We start from the raw sequence: 20,361 nt of genomic DNA, 5'->3' as shown, positions 1-20,361 counted from the left end.
TTATAGTTATATCCCATGAAACAATTCAGCAGAAATATGAGCTGCCAGGAAGCTAGGTGTGTGTAAATATAACTTGGGTTTCTCTGTGGATAGTTTATATTATTTTCGTTTATAGAAACTAGGTCCCATTTAGAATAGCTAATGCAGAAATAACTGCAGAGTCCTGCCTGCTCTAGGGTTGATGTCACTTTTGGCATCGCCCTTTCTGGATGTGTCATGAATCTTTGAAGAGGTGTCAGACAGACAACAGAATTAGATTTTTAACCCTTATATTTATTTTCCTGTTTCAAGCTCTTTTGTTGTTGTTGTTGTTGTTGTAATTTGACCTGTTGCTCAGTACCCAGCTGTTTCTCCTGGGGGAGAACTTAGTATAAAACAAAGTTCCAGAGTACCTGGCTGAAAGAATCTTGACAAAGAGTCACTTTGCTAAAAATAATTTTGTTTTTTTCACTCTAAGTGGTGAAGGTTATTTAGATATCGGTTAAGCAAAATGTTTGAATATTTTTCTGAATGTTTTTACTTTCAGGAACAGACTTAAATAAAAATTAAGAAAAAGAAACCAAACCACCACCCCCTGTCAGAAATTTAATTAATTTCTCATTGTAATATACTGTTATATTTTGTAAAAGTAATTGGTTTTATAAATTCAAAAGAGGCACTAGTCTAATAATGAAAAATAATAAAATAATAGCATTCAAAGGATGATAGCCAATGAAGTCCTTCTAGCAGGGGTTTTAAGTAGTTGTTCAGGGAGATTTGTAACACTAAATTGGACATATTCCTTAGTGAACAGTATGCCAAGGTGAGCTGTGCATTCCCACTGCCAAAATGAACTCTTTAACATGAAATATGTCTTGGACTATGGTAATGGGAAACTTCCCAAGATTTCACACATTTCTTGATAATCTCCATGGAACCTTAACACTTTCCATATGTTTTCCTGGTTGGCAGGTGGAGTGGATACAACAGCAGGTGGTTAAAAGAAGGATAAAGAGGGATTATAAACCTGGTGGTACCCAATCCACTTATTTCAATGATCCCAAGTGGCCAAGCATGTGGTACATGGTAAGTACATACAGGGTCATTGGCTCTGTTTCATGCTAGCGTTTAGGTGTCTGCTGTGATATTTTGAAAAGGGGCAGAATAGTATGTTCAGAAAAAGCAAATTTTGGTTTTTTTATGTAACTAATGAAGGTCTGTAAACGCCTTACAAGTATTATAAAGAATTCCCTGTGGGCCCTGCAATAGGAAACATTTATTAATGCATTCATTCATGAATGCTTCCTATTGCAAAATGTCTTGGGAATTACTTATTAGAGGATAAACTTTCAGCAATGAGAATGGAAAGAACTTAGCCACAATCTGTGAGAGCAGTGAAACCACTTGTTTTCAATGTTCCCCATTCACTGTTTCCAACATCAGTGTGTTGTAAATGTCTTGTGTCCTGAAACAGGAGGAAAGATCCCCGAACACTGACCTTTCAATGTTATAATTACACTCTTTTTAGTAATGAACAATTGCATTGTTGAAATAGATGGATTGTTTCTACTCTTTCCTGTCTGACATGAGTTGCATGTTTTCTGAGCCAATTTTTTTTTTTTTTTGTCTGATAGTAACACCTAAAGCCTGGAGTGAAACTTTTCTTTTCATGGTGTTTTTAAAAATATATGCATTTTGCCTAGGAAAGTGGAAATCATAGAATCTTAGAATAGTTTGTGTTGGACGGGACCTCTAAATGTCATCAAGTCCAACCCCCCTGCAATGCGCAGGGACATCTTCAACTCAGGTTACTCAGAGCCCCGTCCATCCTGACCTCGAACGTTTCCAGGGATGGGGCATCTGTTCCAGAATTTAACCACGCTTATTGTAAAAAATGTCTTCCTTATACCTAGTCTGAATCTACCCTCTTTTAGTTTAAAATTATTACCCCTTGTCCTATCACAACAGGCCCTACTAAAAAGTCTGTCCCCATCTTTCTTATAAGCCCCCTTCAGGTACTGAAATGCCGCTGTAAGTTCTCCCTTGGAGTGTTCTCTTCTCCAGGCTGAACAACCCCAACTCTCTGAGCCTGTCCTCATAGGAGAGGCGTTCCAGCCCTCTGATCATTTTTGTGGCCCTCCTCTGGACCTGCTCCAACAGGTCCATGTCTTTCCTGTGCTGAGGACTCCAGAGCTGAACACAGTACTCCAGAGCAGAGTAGAGGGGGAGAATCACCTCCCTCAACATGCTGGCCATGCTTCTTTTGATGCAGCCCAGGCTATGGTTGGTTTTCTGGGCTGCAAGTGCACTTTGCAGGCTCATGTCTATTTTTCATCCACCAGTGAAATGAAAAGTTGTATTTATTAGGCAATTACTCCAGCTGACATGTCTCCATTTTGGCTGATAAAAGGCTTGCTCTCTTTCTCTACTATCCTGTTGATGTAGTTCTAAATCCCTACATGTTGTTTTCTCACTAAGTCACCTATGTTGCTGACAGTGAGACACTCAGAAGGTTTTATAACTTGATAGATTGAATTGCTTCAGATAGGGAGGAGAATATGCCTTTTTGGCAGCAATATGTAAGATAATTTTCCTGTAAGTAGATACTCTCTTTTCAGGTATTTTGTTACTTCCAAAGCATTGGTTTAGTATTTCAGGTGAATGAACAAGATTGTGCTAACACAGCTTTAAAAATACTTTTAAGTTTTTATTCATTTCATTTTGGCTTGTGATTCATTGTTGCATACATTGAAAAACAAAAAAATGTCATAGGTAATTTGCAACTAACAGTAAACAGTTGCTGTTAGTAAACTCAGTCAGAAGTCCTTATCTTCATGGATATGAAGGGGGGACTTTAACTTTCCAGACATCTGCTGGAAATACAACACAGCAGTGAGTAAACAATCTAGGAGGTTCCTGGAGTGTGTGGAAGATAACTTCCTGACACAGATGGTGGGTGAGCCAACTAGGGGAGGAGCCTTGCTAGATCTGTTGTTTACAAACAGGGAAGGATTGGTGGGAGGTGTGATGTTCGGAGGCTGTCTTGGGCTTAGCGACCATGAAATGATAGAATTTTCAATTCTTGGTGAGGCAAAGAAGGTGGTCAGCAAAACCACCGCTATGGACTTCCGGAGGGCTAACTTTGGCCTATTCAAGGCACTGGTTGAGAGAGTCCCTTGGGAGACGGTCCTGAAGGGCAAAGGGGTCCAGGAGGGATGGACATTCTTTAAGAAGGAAATCTTAATGGCTCAGGACCAGACTATTCCCATGTGCTGCAAGTTGAACCGCCGAGGAAAATGACCGGCATGGCTGAACGGGGAGGTTTTGCTAGGAGTCAAGAAAAAAAGGAGAGTTTATCTTCTCTGGAGGAAAGGGCAGCCAACTTGGGAGGAGTACAGGGATCTTGTTAGATCATACAGAGAGAAAATTAGAAAGTCAAAAGCTCAGCTAGAACTAAATCTAGCCACTATGGTAAGGGACAACAAAAAATGTTTTTACAAATAAGTTAACAGTAAAAAGAATCCCAAGGAGAATATCTATCCTTTAATGGATACAGAAGGGAATGTAGCAACCAGAGATGAGGAAAAGGCTGAGGTACTTAATGCCTTCTTTGCCTCAGTCTTTAATAGTGAGTCCAGTCATCCTCAGGGTACTCCATCCCTTGAGCTGGAAAGTAAGGATGAAGAGCAGAACATAACCCCCTTAATCCAGGAGGAAATAGTTAGTGACCTACTACACCATCTGGACACTCACAAATCTATGGGACCCAATGGGATCCATCCAAGAGTACTGAGGGAACTGGCAGTCGTCCTTGCCAAGCCACTCTCTATCATCTATCAGCGTTCCTGGTCAACAGGGGAGGTCCCAGAGGACTGGAGGCTTGCCAGTGTGACTCCCATTTATAAGAAGGGTCGGAGGGAGGATCCGGGGAACTACAGGCCTGTCAGCCTGACCTCGGTACCGGGGAAGATTATGGAACTGTTTGTCTTGAGAGCACTCACATGGCAAGTCCAGGATAAGAAGGGGATCAGGCCCAGTCAGCATGGGTACACGAAAGGCAGGTCCTGCTTGACCAACCTGATCTCCTTCTATGACCAGGTGACCCACCTAGTGGTTAAGGAAAAGGCTGTGGATGTTATCTTTCTTGACTTCAGCAAGGCCTTTGACACTGTCTCTCATGGCATACTCCTTGAGAAACTGACGGCTCGTGGCCTGGATAAGTGCACTCTTCACTGGGTGAAAAACTGGCTGGATGGACGAGCCCAGAGGGTTGTGGTGAATGGGGTGAAATCCAGTTGGCAGCGGGTCACAAGTGGTGTTCCCTAGGGCTCGGTGTTGGGCCCTGTTCTGTTTAATATCTTTATTGATGATTTGGATGAGGGGATTGAGTGCACCCTCAGCAAGTTTGAAGATGACACCAAGTTAGGAGGCAGGGTCGATCTGCTTGAGGGTAGGGAGGGTCTACAAAGAGATCTGGACAGGCTGGATCGATGGGCTGAGGCCAATCGTCTGGAGTTCAACAAGGCCAAGTGCTGGGTCCTGCATTTCGGTCATGGCAACCCCATGAAGTGCTACAGGCTTGGGGAAGAGTGGCTGGAAAGCTGCCCGGCAGAGAAAGACCTGGGCGTGCTGGTTGACAGCCAGTTGAATATGAGCCAGCAGTGTGCCCAGGTGGCCAAGAAGGCCAATGGCATCCTGGCCTGTATCAGAAACAGTGTGGCCAGCAGGAGCAGGGAGGTGATTGTTCCCCTGTACTCGGCACTGGTGAGGCTGCACCTCAAGTACTGTGTTCAGTTTTGGGCCCCTCACTACAGGAAACACATTGAGGTGCTTGCACATGTTCAGAGGAGGGCAACCAAGTTGGTGAAGGGCCTGGAGCATGAGTCTTATGAGGAGCGGCTGAGGGAACTGGGGCTGTTTAGTCTAGAAAAGAGGAGGCTGAGAGGAGACCTTACCACTCTCTACAACTACCTGAAAGGGGGTTGTAGTGAGGTGGGTGTTGGTCTCTTCTGTCAGATGGCTGGAGATAGGACAAGAGGAAATGGCCTCAAGTTGAGGCAAGGGAGATTTAGGTTAGATATTAGGAAAATTTTTTTTACTGAGAGGGTTATCAAACATTGGAGTGGGCTGCCCAGGGAAGTGGTTGAGTCACCATCCCTGGAGATATTCAAAAAGCGAGTGGACAGGGTACTTCAGGACATGGTTTAGTGGGCATGGTTGATGGTTGGACTCGATGATCTTGAAGGTCTTTTCCAACCTAAATGATTCTATGAGTGATTCTATATATCATATGAGCATGTTGTCAGTCAGAAAGTCTAGTACCTTTGCTATTCAATTTCCTGAATTCTTGTATTTTAATGACAGGCTAAGTAATAACTTTACTTCCAAAATTCCTCTTATTTTCATTAAAGAACTGTACTACTGAGTTTTCTTTTCCAATGGAAAAATTGTTCCATGTTACTTTTTCTGAGCTATTGGAGATCTATGCCTTTCAGGCAGTAACTCTTCTCACAGTAGAAATCTGTTTCATTTCTGTTTAATCAGAGTACTGGGTTGATGTAGCTAAGGGGTTTTTTACCTGTTCATTGTCCACTTTCAAAACAGCTTTTATCCATAATGTAGCTCTTTTCAGTTGTTTGTGAAAGCTGTATTATTTTGGGTCATGCGATCATGGCAGGTCTTTTTCCCCTATTGATTGAAATGTGTACTTCTCTGTCTCCACTAATATGTATGTTTATTCAGTCTGCCTATCCTATAAATATGTGCATAAGGTGATAGACAGATTCCAATAAATGGCAGTAGATCGTGATTGTGTCCTGCCAGTTGTCACTTTTAAAAAATTTTTTTCAGCATTTTTAATTGAAGCTAAAAAACAACTGATTTATCTTTAGGTAGTCTGCTGTTATTGCGACAGACTTTCAGCTCTGTGTCAGACTAAAAAGAGGGAGGCCAAATTTCAAGAGAATAATATTAGTCAAGCAAAAGCCCACTATATATTGTGTAGGGTAGCTTATGTAATTTTTCCTTTGTCCTCCTAGATTTGTATAGAAGGTTTTTAGTGCCACCATAGCTTTTGGGTGGAACTAGATTAGTGGGGTGTTTTTTAGCTGATAATAGATGCTTAAGGCAGTTGCCTCTAATTTTGTTCAGGAAGATAGCAGTCTCCTATTTATAAATCACTTGTGTTGCCTAGCCACACTGCTTCACAGCTGCGCCACAATTGCCAGTCTAAAACAGAAAGCACTTTAGGGCAGCAAATGGACTTTACTGTTTGTCTCGTACAACTTTCAGAGTATTGTCATTTCTATACCTGTGGAAGAAAGGCCTCACTTGCAGACCCATTGGGAAGGGGCTGTTCCTGGCTGGTTGCATCTGCCTCTACTGAATAACTCTGTGTATTTGCAACATCTTTAGTGGTAGTGGTTTGATGACATTTTATTGAGAGAGATCAGTAAAGTATTAGCGAGTACGCTATCTCAGCAGAGAGAATAACTAAAAATATGTGAATGGGTTGACTTCAGGACTGACTTGGGTCATTACCAGATATCCTCATATGACTGTATTTGTGATTGTAACCGTAGCTACTTTTGTTAATCTTATTTACCCTTGTAAGTTGAAGGGGAAAAAAAGGAATTCAAGGCTAGTTAATGGTTTCAGTCATTGCTATGTCAGAAAGAGGTTTTTACGTTGCTGGCCGCACACGTGTTATTGAGAAAGTAATAAAGTATTATCACATACAGGTTTCTGATTGGATTAATAAGTAACTTCGTTGTGGGTTAAGATTGATACCTTTGGCCATTGAACTGGCATAATCTCTAACAGGGCCATAAATGTAGCTCAGATTTGTTGACACAAGTCCTTTTATTTAAAGACTTTGTCAAGCAATATCTGATTGATGCTTTTCCTCCCCTAGCTTTTTCTTCACAAGTAGCACCCCTTGTAATTGTCTGGGCAAGAAATATTACATTTTTATTTTTGTGATATCCATGACAAGGAGTTACAAGGGGAATTCAGGCCTTCTTTCTCCTTTGGGCCATCACAGAGTTTAAAAGCTCTCTCAAGAGCTATTTTGTAAACAAAAGGTCTTTTTTAATCGCTCCATTTTTCTCCATTTACTCTAAACACATTCCTAGAAAGAGCAGAGAGATTAGGAATATAGTTATTTAGCGCCATATGGTTCTTTGGAAGATGAAGCAGACAGAGCTTCCAGAGCCACTCATCACCTGAACAACTATACTTGTACTTTTCATTACCAAGGAATTATCTATTGAGAATTTACAGCTTCTCATGCTTTCTAGTAACAAGGAAAAGGCAATTTTCTTCTGACTTCTCTCCCTCATAGCAAGGAAAGTTGGAAAAAAACCCCAACTGCTTTATCATGACCTCTGAATCCTGAGGCATCTGTGCTTAAGAGTAAAATAGAGTATTTTTATAGATGAAGTAACATGTGAAACTTCACCTGTTCAGTTGTTATTCGAAACTGACCTACACAATTGGGTGCAGCTTGCTCAGAATGAACTGATATCAAAGAAATAAAATCAAAGGGAAAGATGGTCCCTGGTTAACATCCTTTCCAAATTTTGAGTCAGGAGAGAGCTAAGTCCTGTATGCCATCCCCAGAACTCAGCTATCTTTGTATCATCGTGTTCTATCTAATAAGTTTCTTCTCTTTCATTGACATTGACAAAATAACCTGTTTGTCAACTGCATGAACTGTATACAATCAGTTTGCATAACTGAAAGAGGTCAAAGTCAACCCTGAAGCCCTATTGCTATCTGCAGCTGTTTTACTTAACTTGTAATAACAACAAACAGTGTCTTTGGAATGACCAAGCGGACTTTGTGCCTAACCAATTTCACTGTACGTGCCAGTTGGTTTAATGAGTTTCCTCATCTTGCCTGCATGGAAAAATGTTCATAAAAACTAGAGCAGATAAATATACAAAAAAAACCCCCCCAAAACCCCACAAAGATGTGGTTAATATAACTAACTTTGATTTTAATACACTTCAGTCACAAGGCTCTCCTGGCTGACCATTTCTTTTTGCTCCTCACTTCAGAAGAGCTTCATAGTGGTCAGCTGAAACTGGAATCACACGGGCACACAAGCACAGCTTGCTGCAGCTGTAACCTAGCTCTGCTGTGATGCTGGGCTCCATTGCATATTTTTTCTAAATAGAATGTAACTGCAAGCAATTAATTTAGCCATTGTTTATTTTTAACAAACCATTGTTAGACTACAAAGACACTGACTATGTCTTTGCAGTTTGTTCAGACAGGCACAAGTCTTTTTCAACACCGATCAAGGATAATCTTCTCCAGTACTGTTATCATCCCTTCTATTTTTAATAGTAATTGCTAGTGCTGACAGGATTCTTTAATTTGGAGAAGTTTCCACTTCCTACCAGGTTCTTCCCACTCTGCATGGCCTAGTTTCTGCTAGGCAGGAATTGAACATATAGTAGGGTATTTCTGTGGGACTGAGAGTTTACTGGAGGAGAAGTATGATGTTTTGAGATGTGAGGGTGGCGGGAGGGGCATTGTCCTGTTAGAGCACCTAAGAATAAATGCGATAGTTAAGCTAAGTGTTAGTTAAGCTAACTGTTTTCTTATCACTGGATGCCACTTCATCAGAGAAAGAGGAAATGCGTATCCAGAGGTTACTCCTTATAGTTGGAGAAGGTATGGCCCTGTCAGACAGAAACAGGGGAAAGCTGGAACTTCCATTGCAGTAAATCACTGGGGCAAGATGGTATTCCTTTGAGAAACTACAGCATAAAATAACTAAGCTACTGACAAAAATAAATAATAACTTCAAAAACGGTGTTATATTCAGAGAATAAGCTATCCAGGGTCTCTGAAATGCATACTTGGGGGACATCCTGAAAATTTTTATGGCAGTGAAACTTACCAGAGAACATAGGGAAATAGCTGACAATATCACTGAAGTTGTGAACTACAGCAAGAAGTGGAACATGGGAACTTGCCTGTCAGCTTCTCAGATAGAAAATTGGTGAGAGAGTCACATTCATAAGCTTCTTGGTATGGAGGAGGAAGGATACCAGCTATTACATATCTAAACAAAAGAAAATGCTATCTTTTAATTGTCATTGCTAAACACATCCCACACCAACATAAAGTATAACTGAAAGCCTCACTGAAGTAAAACTTTCGTTTTGTTTTATATGTATCTTAGGTCCACAGTGATGTCAGTTCACCTTCTGTCTTAAATAATTTTAAGGTCTGGTTTTGCTGTTGATCTGTACAAATGAAGTAGTTCCTCTTCTGAATTTTTTATTCCTTTTTCAGAATCTCTTTCCTTTTCTCAGCCTTTGTTATTTTCTCTTCATATTTATGCCTCATTATTCCTTCTTTCTAGACATAAACCGCGCTTTGGGAGAGTAGGTGGAAGACAAAATGCATTTGGAGGAGTGCTAAAAGCAGATGACTTCACAGTCTTCTGTTTGGAACCCAAAAGAAGGGCTTTTGTAACGCTGCATTGTACGTCTCTGTAGTCTGCTAGTTTTCTCTGAGAGGTAGCAATATAATAGAAAAGGACTATAAGACACTATAATTTATGTAGTCTTTTTAAAAATAAGAAAAACATATCAGGTAAATACAATGCACTTCAGTTGCTGAAAAAGTCAGATTTTCTTACAAAACTTCTGAAAAGATACTCTAATAGAAATCTGTAAACCTAAGAAAAGGTACAATGCCTGGCTGTGCTGTTTCTCCAACTGCTTATATTATCATTTAGCTCTGGGGGCTTTTGGAAGAGCATTCCCAATTTCCAAAACTGGACTGAAAGGACAGGCAGATGCACAAAGGCAAAGTGTTTTAGGGGATTCAAGGTGGGAGAGGTTTATAGCAGTGCCATCAGGGCACAATAAAACTAGGTGACTGAGCCACAGTGGAAACTAACATTTACAAATTACTTGGTGAGTAATACTCAGTGAATTACTTGGATGAGACAGCTGTATAAAATTCTTGCATAATTACATATGTAGTGTGATGTTACTGAGATTTTTAGAAAGCTGTCAAAGATAAAAGACTTGCTGAGAAGCTTAACTCATCAGCCAATATTTATCACTCATCCTTTTATATTTGCACTGTAAGATTTCTGGTATAGACAGATGAAATATAGTTTATGCTGCAATTGAGAGCAGTCCATGCAGACTGATGAGATCTGGATTAGTTGCATCTAGGGCTGGCTGCCTTGAGCTCTGATGCTGAAACCAAAACCCAGGAAAAATCACTTACTTTTCACTTTCAGTGAGGATTGTGAAGTCAGCATCATTGCTTTGAGCTTCGGTGAAGGGTCTGTTGAACCAGCTTACTTTGTTTCTTCAGAAAACTCCTCCAGTATGCTACATAGTGCTCTCCAGCTATATTCGTGAGCTCCCCAGTGAGCTATACTAGCATTCACAGGGAGGAACAGACACTCCTGGTCTGACACAGTATAGTTGACTCTGGACGACAGCCAGAATGGGGCTAATAAGCCTTTATCAGCAGTGAGTAATGCTAGTCACCTAAGGTCCTGTAGCTGTGAAATAAGGTGGAGGTGAAGAGTTAGACAGGCCAGTTGCCTCCCTTATGCTGCTGATGAGATCTGTGGGGAGCTGGCTTATCTTGTGCCTCTCTTCCAACTCCAGGTGCAAGTGGCAGAGCAGAGAAAATGATTTTGCGTCCCTGGCCTGGCCCTTAATGAGGTCAGCTAAGGTGAGTGGGGCTGTGGAAGGAGACAGTGGGGTCAAAGGAAGGAGTGACAGGCACCTGATGACACAGGCTGGAGAGAGGCAGAGGGAGAACAAGAGATCACACTGGGTCCAAGTACAAGCCCAGGTACAGGGGAGACAGAATTTGGGACAGAATTTCATCTCCCACATGCTAACACCACAGCAGATGAATACGTGTCACCCTCCTTTACAACCTTCTAAAAATTATTTCCAACCCACCTATGCCAGGCATTGGCAGCTAAGCAAAAAACTCAGTCTCTTTTTATTGCCCTACCAAGAATTGTTCTTTTTCTGTCTGTGCAGTGGAAGCCAAATCATTGTTCTTTTTGAGGTGGCATGGCATGCTTGTAAGTGTTTTGCATATTTTGTAACTTGGTTTGGTTGTTGCATGCACTTTTTCTGTTTGTGTTTTTTTATTGCATGAGAAGATCGAGCTTTTGGTGTTTAGAAAGTTAAGAAGATGATCTGTGACTTAACTTCAGTGGAAGTGCTGCTAGAGAGACTCAAACTGCCTGTCAAAACATTATCTTGCAAATCTGTATGAGGAAACACACCTATTGTTCTCTGTGGACAAGGTAGAACTAGTAACATAAGGTCAGGCAATACACAATTTGACTTAAATTCGTTTCCTGTTGGAAGACAACAACATACTTCAAGTAATCAAAAACCTGTAGAAGTGGATTTATCCTTATCTACTGAAAAGAGATTATTAGTGCAACTAGTTTGGCAATATTAACTAATAATTTAAAGACAGAATGACCAGATAGGCTACTTGATTTGTTCCTCTGTGACATTCAGTTCTGACTTCCAGATAAGCAGCCCTGCAAGTGCCCAGGGAACACAAAACAGAAGCCAGCACTGTTCAGGTGTTGTACCAGCATTTTCAATGAACCAAGAAGCAGCAATACTGAAATCATTGCCATACTTGCTTTGGGAGAGATTTTCCTGAGTGTCAGAGATTTGGTAATAAATCATACAGCGATAGCACACATTTCTTTGCCTATTTCCTACAGTGATTTTATCTTCAGAGGGAGAGTGTCCACTTTTATTTTATCTTTCAAGAATTTTTTTAAAATGAAGGGTTTTTTCTGGGCAACAACTGAGTTCCATTAAGAAACTGCAGGTACTTTTCTGTATAATGTCATTTGTGAAATATCATTTGTATATAATGTTGTGTTTTTCTGAACTGCCTTTTTCTAACTAGTTTCTGCAATTAGTAAGGAAATCATAGTGCCACAAAATCTTTTCTAATGAGGTATAAGTATCTGCCTTTATCTTTAGTTCAAAATAAACATATAATAAATTGTATGGAATATAAACGGATATAAAATTGCTAACATCAACAACTGTAAAGTGTGCCATACTGGGGCACAATTTGGTGTATTTTAGTTTTTATCTGTCATAGCACTTCAGCAGGAAACACATTCACGTATATACAGAGTTACATACTTATCTGGAAGTACACTTTTTCTCTTTTCAAAGGAGAATGAATTTGCCTATCATTACTTTCTAAAAGCAGTTTTCCAAGAGCAACTGCTTAGTTAGCTGCCCACTTTTCAGATTTTTTTAAATAAAAATCAAGTAATATCAAATAGCAAAACAATTTTTTTTGTTGTGCAGTAATAAGTACTCTATTAATGTTACTGAAAAAGGAAGAGGTAATTTAATTAATTGTAAAAAATAGTGCTTTGTTTCAAGCACTCACTTTATGTATTTTTTTCTATTGTTTGCATACTAAAATTGCAGATACTTCAGGAAAGGAATTGCTAAATATTACAACTACTTAACTAATATTTTATAGCTTTTATTCACATAAAGAACACTGTACAAACATCAGGAAGCCCAAATTGACCAGAAGTGCACAGCCACATTATAGAAGAATCAATTCTGAAGCTTGCCTGTCTTGTGGTCTGATTGCTAAAGAATGAACTGGTGTAACATGTTCAGTTTGCCCTCATCAGAAGCAAACTCATAACCTATGAGACTTGCATAAATTTCTGACACAAACAGTAGCTATATTACTTCTCAGTCAGGGAGCAAAAATTAGTGTTGTGCTTCCACAAGGCAATTTCCTAACCGTTCTGTACAGAGGAGAGCCTGATCTGTGTAGTGTCCATCGCAAAGGAGAAATTCCAGAACTGCTATTTAGCTCTAGGTTATTTGGTCTCATACCAGTGTTTAAATATCATTATGCCCCTCTTTACTGAAGACAGATGTCATGTGATGCAGGATAGCATGAGAATGAGGACATCAAACTCCACCTTTCCTGATTCCTGCATCCCTGCTCTAACGTGTCTTCCTATCACATGAGCAAATGTTGTGACTAAAATTACAAGTATGCAGAGGACCTTAGTTCTCGCTGACCGTTTTTTGACCTGAATTCATGCTCCTTTTTCAACCATATTTAAAAAAAAAAACAACAACCAAAAAATGCCCCCCTCTCTCCCCAACAACCAACCAACCAACAAAAAAAACTAGAAGAAGCAAACACAGTGAGGATGGAGACTTCAATAAAGTGTGTTCTGCACCACTTCATTAGATGCAGGTCATCCTTGGCACTGCTTGTAGCTACTTCTAATGTCATGAAATCTCTGCTGTGACTTACATCTGCTGCTCAAGCACCGTGAAGAGGATTTTTCTTCTAGCCAAACAAGAAACAGCAGAGGAGACTAAAAGTACAGCAAACTCTTATCAGTGCCATTTTGGAGAGAAGTCCAGGAAGTGTTTGCAGATCTGCATGACTTTTAAATATAGTTTTGATGAAAATTAACCTAAATAAATTAAGGATTATTTTGAACTCAGTTATTGAATACAGGAGACAAGCACAAGACCCCAAGTCTCAAAGAGAGCCAGTAGGGCTTTTTGGAAAATATGCCAATTCAAAGGTGTGGAACAATACAGGCAACATCTGTGCTTGCTCTTTTGCTGTGGAGGTTATAAATTCTGCAAAAAGTTAAACACTGGCTGTTTTAAACTAAACTCATTTGCAGCAAACAGCAGAAATGCATGGCAGTCAGAGGGAGGAAGTGTGCAGGAGGGAGGAGCCTCAGCCTCAAGAGGTGCAAGTGTGAATATTTTATGATATTGATAGCGCTTTTGTCTTACCCTTTCTATTGCATTAGAGTCCACTAATCCATGAGTAGCATGCCATTTAAGCATATAATTGCCCTGTCTTTATCTATTTTTATGTGAATTCCTAACAGAACAAAGTAAGTTATTTTCAGCTTTGAAAACAATTCACAACTGTATTAAAACCAAGTAGTATAAGCACAGAAGCCTAAGGAGAGGCAGATATAAATATACATAAGAGAGTAAACATTAATTATATAGTGGGGTTTTCCTCTTCTGTGTCTTCCGGATAAGGCAGTTTATTAATAAACAGTAAACTACTACTTGGGAGATAGTGTTTTGGTTTTTATGAATATCAGCTCCTGGTTACAAGATCACATTTGGGACCCAGGAATCCCGTTTAGTAAAAAGTAAAGACAAGTTAAGCAAAGAAGAAATGTTTCTGAAGTTACAAAGAAGTTGAATAACTTCTCCTTTGTTCGACTTTCATGTACTCTTCTACATCCAGGTTTAATGTTGAATCAGAAGGAGACTTTTTTTTCCTTGCAAGTATCCTTGTCTGGCTGCAAGTAGGCTGTTGAGGAAAGTTTGTTAAGTGCAAGCTTCCAGACACACGGTTTGAATGCACTTTATATGATCCCAGCTGCTGAAACACTGAAATCCATATATCCTTGATTAACTAAGTGCCCCATCTACATGAATTAAAATGTGGATAGAGGAATTAATTAGAAAGTGTTACAGCCCTTACATCTTCGTAAGGAGTCGGTCTACTTACAGAAAACACGACTCTGGAAAAAATCCCTGAAATCTTGTAGCCCACTGAATTTGTGTCTCAAGATTTCCTCAGAGCTCTCATGTGATGATGAAGTTTCCCAAGACACCAAAGACAAGCTCGAGGCTCTGTGTGTCACATCCTATGATTTACAGTATCTTTGCCCCCCAGCTTCTTAATCCTGTCCCCATCCCTTGCATCATCTTTTATGACTACCTGAACAGCAGACAAAAAAAAAAAGGAAGACGGAGCAGGATTAACTTTTCTGACAAGACTGAGAAGTTAGATTGGTTCAGCTTTCTTGAGGATCTTGACACCCAATTAAAGGTGTCTACTCTCTAAGTTTTGATTTCATTATTAGGTGTATTTGCTATCTTCATATGGTTTTCCATTTTAAAACATTGTATCCTGCAGTTTCCTACCACTCCAAACTGGTGAACTACCACATAGGAGGATAAAAGTATTGTGAAAGTGAAAGTGTTCTTCTATTTTATGTCGGTTGTTTGAAAATGTTCACCCAAACACACCATAACATTGGCCGATTTTTTGCTTAACAAGTTGCATGATACTGACCAGTGAAAGAGAACAAAAATCTGAAAGGTTCCTGTCTTTTAAGCCCAATCACATTAGGCATGTGGTCTTCTTCCACTATATCTGGCTACTGCTTCTTCTCCAGTATTCAAAAGTTTCAAGTATTGACAACACTGTGTGAGTCAGCTTTGATCTTGTTTGGGCCTTCAAACATGCTGATAGCCTGAGACCATGTTATACATTGTGTAAACTATTACCACTGAAACATTCTGAGGACGAATTCAGTAGATATTCTCAAAGAATGAATCTACAAGGGTGGCCAAAGCCACTTTGTAAGCTTGGTTTGTTACTTTGCCAAGCCCTAGAAAAAGTGTTAGATTGCCTCTACATTTGAAAGACTCACAAGATTTATCCCATAATCTAATATGAAAAATAAACCTAAGGCTGAGCCCTGCATGCATCTCTTTTTGCCACTTAACAAGTAGAATTCGTACATATGAGTGCGACTATGAATGAAACGGAGGTTATGACCCGTGTTGCCTCCAGGCAGGCACTAAGCAGCGGATGTCTCCCAATGCGGTTGTGTTATATGGGGAAGGACAGGAACAATTCACATCTCTGTATAAGTGTTTAGATAAAAAAAAATAAAATTGAAGTCATTGCCATTTTTCTTCTAGGCAGTTGTGAATAGGGGTGCTGCTAGGAAATTGATTCAAATAAGAAAGTTCAAATTAAAAGTAAAGCATGCAATGACAACATTGAGCAGGTTTCCCCCATTTCTCCTTTCTGTAGCAACCCTGTGATTACAGTCATCCTGCATCAAGTTGTTCATCTGATTCATGTGTTGGTTTGGGGGGAGAGGCAAGGAGAAAAATACAGGGCAGTCAAATAAAATATTTGTTGTGAATAGAAAAGTTCTCACCTAGATGCTTGTTTTGCCTGTTGTATCCATGTTAAATCCTGGCATTCATAAGTCAAGTGATGATAGGTTAACTAAGAGAAAGTGGCTGAACAGGATAAAAATAATAATAATAATAATAATAATAATAATAATAATAATAAAAGCTGTTTTGGCTGTTCATAAGAAAAAAAGAGAAATCTTTAATAATAAAGTGGCTACTTGCAACGGTGCTGTTAATGAGATGATATGCAACAAAGTACACAGGCACATAATCAGGTCTCATGTAGCTCACTGGAATTAGGCATCCATCTGAATGCTTTGCAGATCAAGGATAGATTTAAGCATATTCCTAAATTTAAGCGTGTGCTTAAAGGTTTTGTTGATTTTTTTTCCTCCAAACCAATATTAATTGGCTGCTAACTGGCTGAAACTTTGTATTTAAATAAGCCTGTTATTACATTATGATTACTTTTTAGTTGGTTATGTGGATTGTTTTATGTCAAGCCCTAGATCTATACAGGAATTGACCAGGGTGTCTGTAACAAGACTCTGAAATGGATCTTCAGCTGAATCAATACAAAAATCTTAATCTTATTTATTTTATACAGCACCAAGGTCATAAAAACAAAATGAACTTTCTTCTTGCTTTTCTTAGAAATGTTTTTTCCTTGAAAGATCTTTCTTTCATACAAATAGCAGAGCAACCACATAAACCCATATTTTTCTGTTTTAAAACAATCCATACCTATGCATAGAGATGCTCATCAATTAAAATTTCTAGGTTTTGCTCCAGAAGTAATAAAAAAATATTTTTTAAAAAATTTTTGTCACCCTCTCCTAAATGTAAAGGTCAAAGGGGAAGAAAACTCAAAATATCACCTCATTTTCATGTCGATTCCCTTTTGACATTATTGCTTTGCATACTTAATTGAGTTTTATTCATTGTAATTAATGTTTCTGTGCATATTTAGAGCAGAGTTATTCAGGATACACTTATATTTAAAGCAGCATAACTGCAGACACTGAAATGCTCTCTCAAAGTATTTGAAGGCAGTTAAATGCCAGAAAGAAGTTTGTTTCTCCTAGGTCATACTTCTTACTGAGGCTTCTGTGGAGTTCCTGACACGGAGTTGCTTTAGTCTCACAGAAGCCAGCATTAGGATCTGAACTCCTTTGGTTGATTCATTTCACAGATATGCCAGAGGACTGTATGATCATTTCATTTGACCAACAATCAGTGCAACTGGTAATCTGCAATCACAAGCCCAGAATTTCTAATTAAGCTGCAGTAGGTTTTCAGCAAGATATACATATATTAGCTAAAAGATGGGATTTGTAAGAGTCACATCTATAAGAGCATTGTCTTAATGATTAACTATTAAAAATCTTACACCTTGTAGTTGCATGTTTATCTTGCTCTGTACTTACCTTGTTAGGCCATTCTCTACTAGATTAAAGAAATGTTCCCCCTTCAAAAATATCATCTGTGTTGAGTTACTTGCATGCTGTAATCAAGTCATGTCTTCACCCTCTCTTAGATAAAATAAATTCTTTGAGCTTGTTAAGAATCATTGTAGATACTGTTTCCAGCACTTGGTTCAGAAAACAAGCAGCAAGGACTCATTGTTCATTTTCCAAGAGCATCCTTTTTGAAACATCAATACTAGGCACATGCACATATCATTCCAGGAATAGTATCCTTGCTGTTGTTAAAAAAACTGTGTCAACCCACTTTTATTGCTATCCCACTGCTTAACTATGAAAGAAAATACATGGCTTCACAGAGCATCTTCTTGAAGTTGTAGGTGACTGTCTACCTTATATCATAAATCCTTTTCACCATTACTGTGTTTCTGGACACTTTCTCATTTTATGCCTCGCACTCTCAGTCCTACGTGCATAATTTTACGTATGATTTTATATAAAATTATATTACAAACACACCGCTTAAATAAGTTCACCTTCATAAGTGATCCAGATCACTCTCTGTATTGCCGTCATTACTTCCCACTCCACTAATTTGTGTCATCAGATTTGAGAGTGTGCTATAGGAGAATGTAATTTCAACTTTCCTGAACTATAAGGAAGCATTGTAGCCTCTTAAGATTTGAGACTTAATAATTGCACATGCTCAATAATGTTTCCTTAAACAAAAAGAGTATCACTATATCTGTTAAGCCATCATAATGGCTTCAAAGTACAAACTGACATGTCAAATCCTCTGTTAGCTTCCTTATGAGTGGCTATGTTATTAAGTGCTTACAAATTCGTACTACGTCTCTAATGGCTCCAAAGATCTCATTACAGTTTTTAAGTAAATAAAAATGTTTTTGTAACTGCCCCATGCATTTCCATGATAGAACAGAACAGTTCTAAAAAAACAGTCAGTTTACGGGAGGTACATTATATTTCCCTGAGAATTCCTCCTTTTACTTGGAAGATGCTTTTTAGCTTTGCTATGTATTTTTGGCACACATTCATGTTAAAATAGGATTTCCAGTTCAACAGCATAGCCAGTAGGAGAAACAAAACAAACAGGGAAAAGAAGATCCATTTAGAGCAGAGATTTGAAAATGGAGAAAGCCAAGAGTCAGAAGACCAACGAACAGGAATCACAGAAGAGATGGATAGAGACTGTAGGAATGACAATGAAGAATGCAGACCACAGAGAGGAGGAGCCACAAAGAGTATTTTTTAGCTGTAGTACCAGGAAAAGCAGTGGACACAGAGGAATTGTCAACAATCATAAAATTAAGAACTCTTACCTTTAGTTTATTTCTGATTGTGTATAGTTTTCCCTTCTGACAATGCTCTGATCACAGCTTTCTTTAGTACTTTCTCTGGGTGTCTCATCTGCTGATTTCCTGGGTGTTTTAAGATACCTGCAAATGCTGAGGCAGTTATCATTAATGGGTATCATTTCAAAGTTGAGACTGCCCTACACACAGATTCTATATAAGCTTGACAGTCATGAATGTGATTTTCTTCCTAGTCCCAGTTAGACAAATTACATTTTTGAGTCTTTGATGTGTTTATACTGAGGTTGTATATTCTGTCTGTCTACAGAAATATAGACAGAAATATATACAACCTTCTTCTAGTATGAGTTCAAAATTATGTTCTCAAAACAGTTTGACGTATTCAGTTACTTTATTTGCAACTGGGGGAAGTTGCTTCATACTACTGCTGCAGCCAACACAATCTAGGTGACTTTAGTGATAAGGTCGGGGTTTAGCAGCAGGTCCATTTAGCAGCAGATCCCCAAGTCCCGTAAAGTCTTGTTACTAGGAAGCTCTATAGACATTGGTCTGTGTCCAGTTTTCCATAAAAAACAGTGTTTGGAAATATATTGGACTTCTCTAGAACCTTTCTGCAATATCTATATTTTTCTGAGATAGCTTGAATCATGACATTCTGCTGAGATTTCCTTTAAGACCCTTTGCAATTTTCACAACATTTTTACATTTGTTGCCTATTTTGCACAGTCTTTCATGCACAGCTGTGACATATGTCTCTGGACTAAGCTTCTTCAGCATTGCAGAAGGACTTTTAACATATAATCAGCTGAGTCAAATTTCCTGAGACAGTAAGAAGAGTAACTCTGTAGTACTTCTTTGCCTTATGCAAAACTTTTGTTTTGTTTTGTTCATGAATAGCCTTTCCTTTTCCTTCCCAGGTCTCCCTAGATTTCTCTGGGCTAGTTCTCTCATTTTTGCCAGATGATCTCATCTGCACAGTATAACTAGCCACTCCCTCTAGTGGTTTGGCCTTATCTTCCCAGGTTTCTCTTATAATACACAGTGGGCCTTGCATTCATCAACCATAGCACGTTCAAATGGTGAAAAGCCCATTGGTGCCTAGGGCACTTACTTCCCTATCGGCAAACTAAAATAGCAGCCATTCATCTTAGTCTGATCCTGTGCTGTTAATGAATTTTCACAGCATGCATTTCAGTATTAGATTAAACATTTCTGTAAGGCTGTCTAAGGAGGGTATGGAGTGATTTTTATACTTCTGTCTCAAGAGAATAGTTTCATGAGCTTAAAGTTTGTCCTCTGGCAAGTTATAATCTCCTCTGACATACCAACCAAGCAAATAATGGGACCGAGGGTACAATAACCTGATGGCTTTTTATGGTACTTAGGGAAAAGGCTTCTAGGTTTCAAGTAGCATAGATGTTTATTGCTGAAGTAAAGGCATTGTGAAACAGTTCCAGCTTCAGGAACTCCACATGCCTACAAGAAAACAGGGAGAAACTCCTTCTCCATTACTAATAATGGAATATGGGGTTGTCATCATATTCTGACCTACATATGCCCTGCTTTTCCAACCTGCTTTTGTCCCTTGAGGAAGACTAGTGACACGTATCTTTC

At 39.1% G+C, this 20,361-nt stretch overlaps 1 protein-coding gene across 2 annotated transcripts in view; it reads left to right on the top strand.

Annotated features, from left to right (window-relative positions):
• Positions 1 to 20,361, top strand: part of PCSK5 (proprotein convertase subtilisin/kexin type 5) — a 264,696-nt gene that overhangs the window by 48,774 nt on the left and 195,561 nt on the right. For both annotated transcript variants that reach the window (XM_069775866.1, XM_069775865.1), the window contains exon 3: positions 952 to 1,065. In XM_069775866.1, the coding sequence (XP_069631967.1) occupies positions 952 to 1,065 (114 nt within the window). The remainder of the gene's footprint in view (positions 1 to 951; positions 1,066 to 20,361) is intronic.

Source organism: Haliaeetus albicilla, chromosome Z (genome assembly GCF_947461875.1).
Source record: "Haliaeetus albicilla chromosome Z, bHalAlb1.1, whole genome shotgun sequence".
NCBI classification, from domain to species: Eukaryota; Metazoa; Chordata; class Aves; order Accipitriformes; family Accipitridae; genus Haliaeetus; species Haliaeetus albicilla.
The sequence above is the reverse complement of the archived record's forward strand: the minus strand, read 5'-3'. Positions and strand labels throughout refer to the sequence as shown.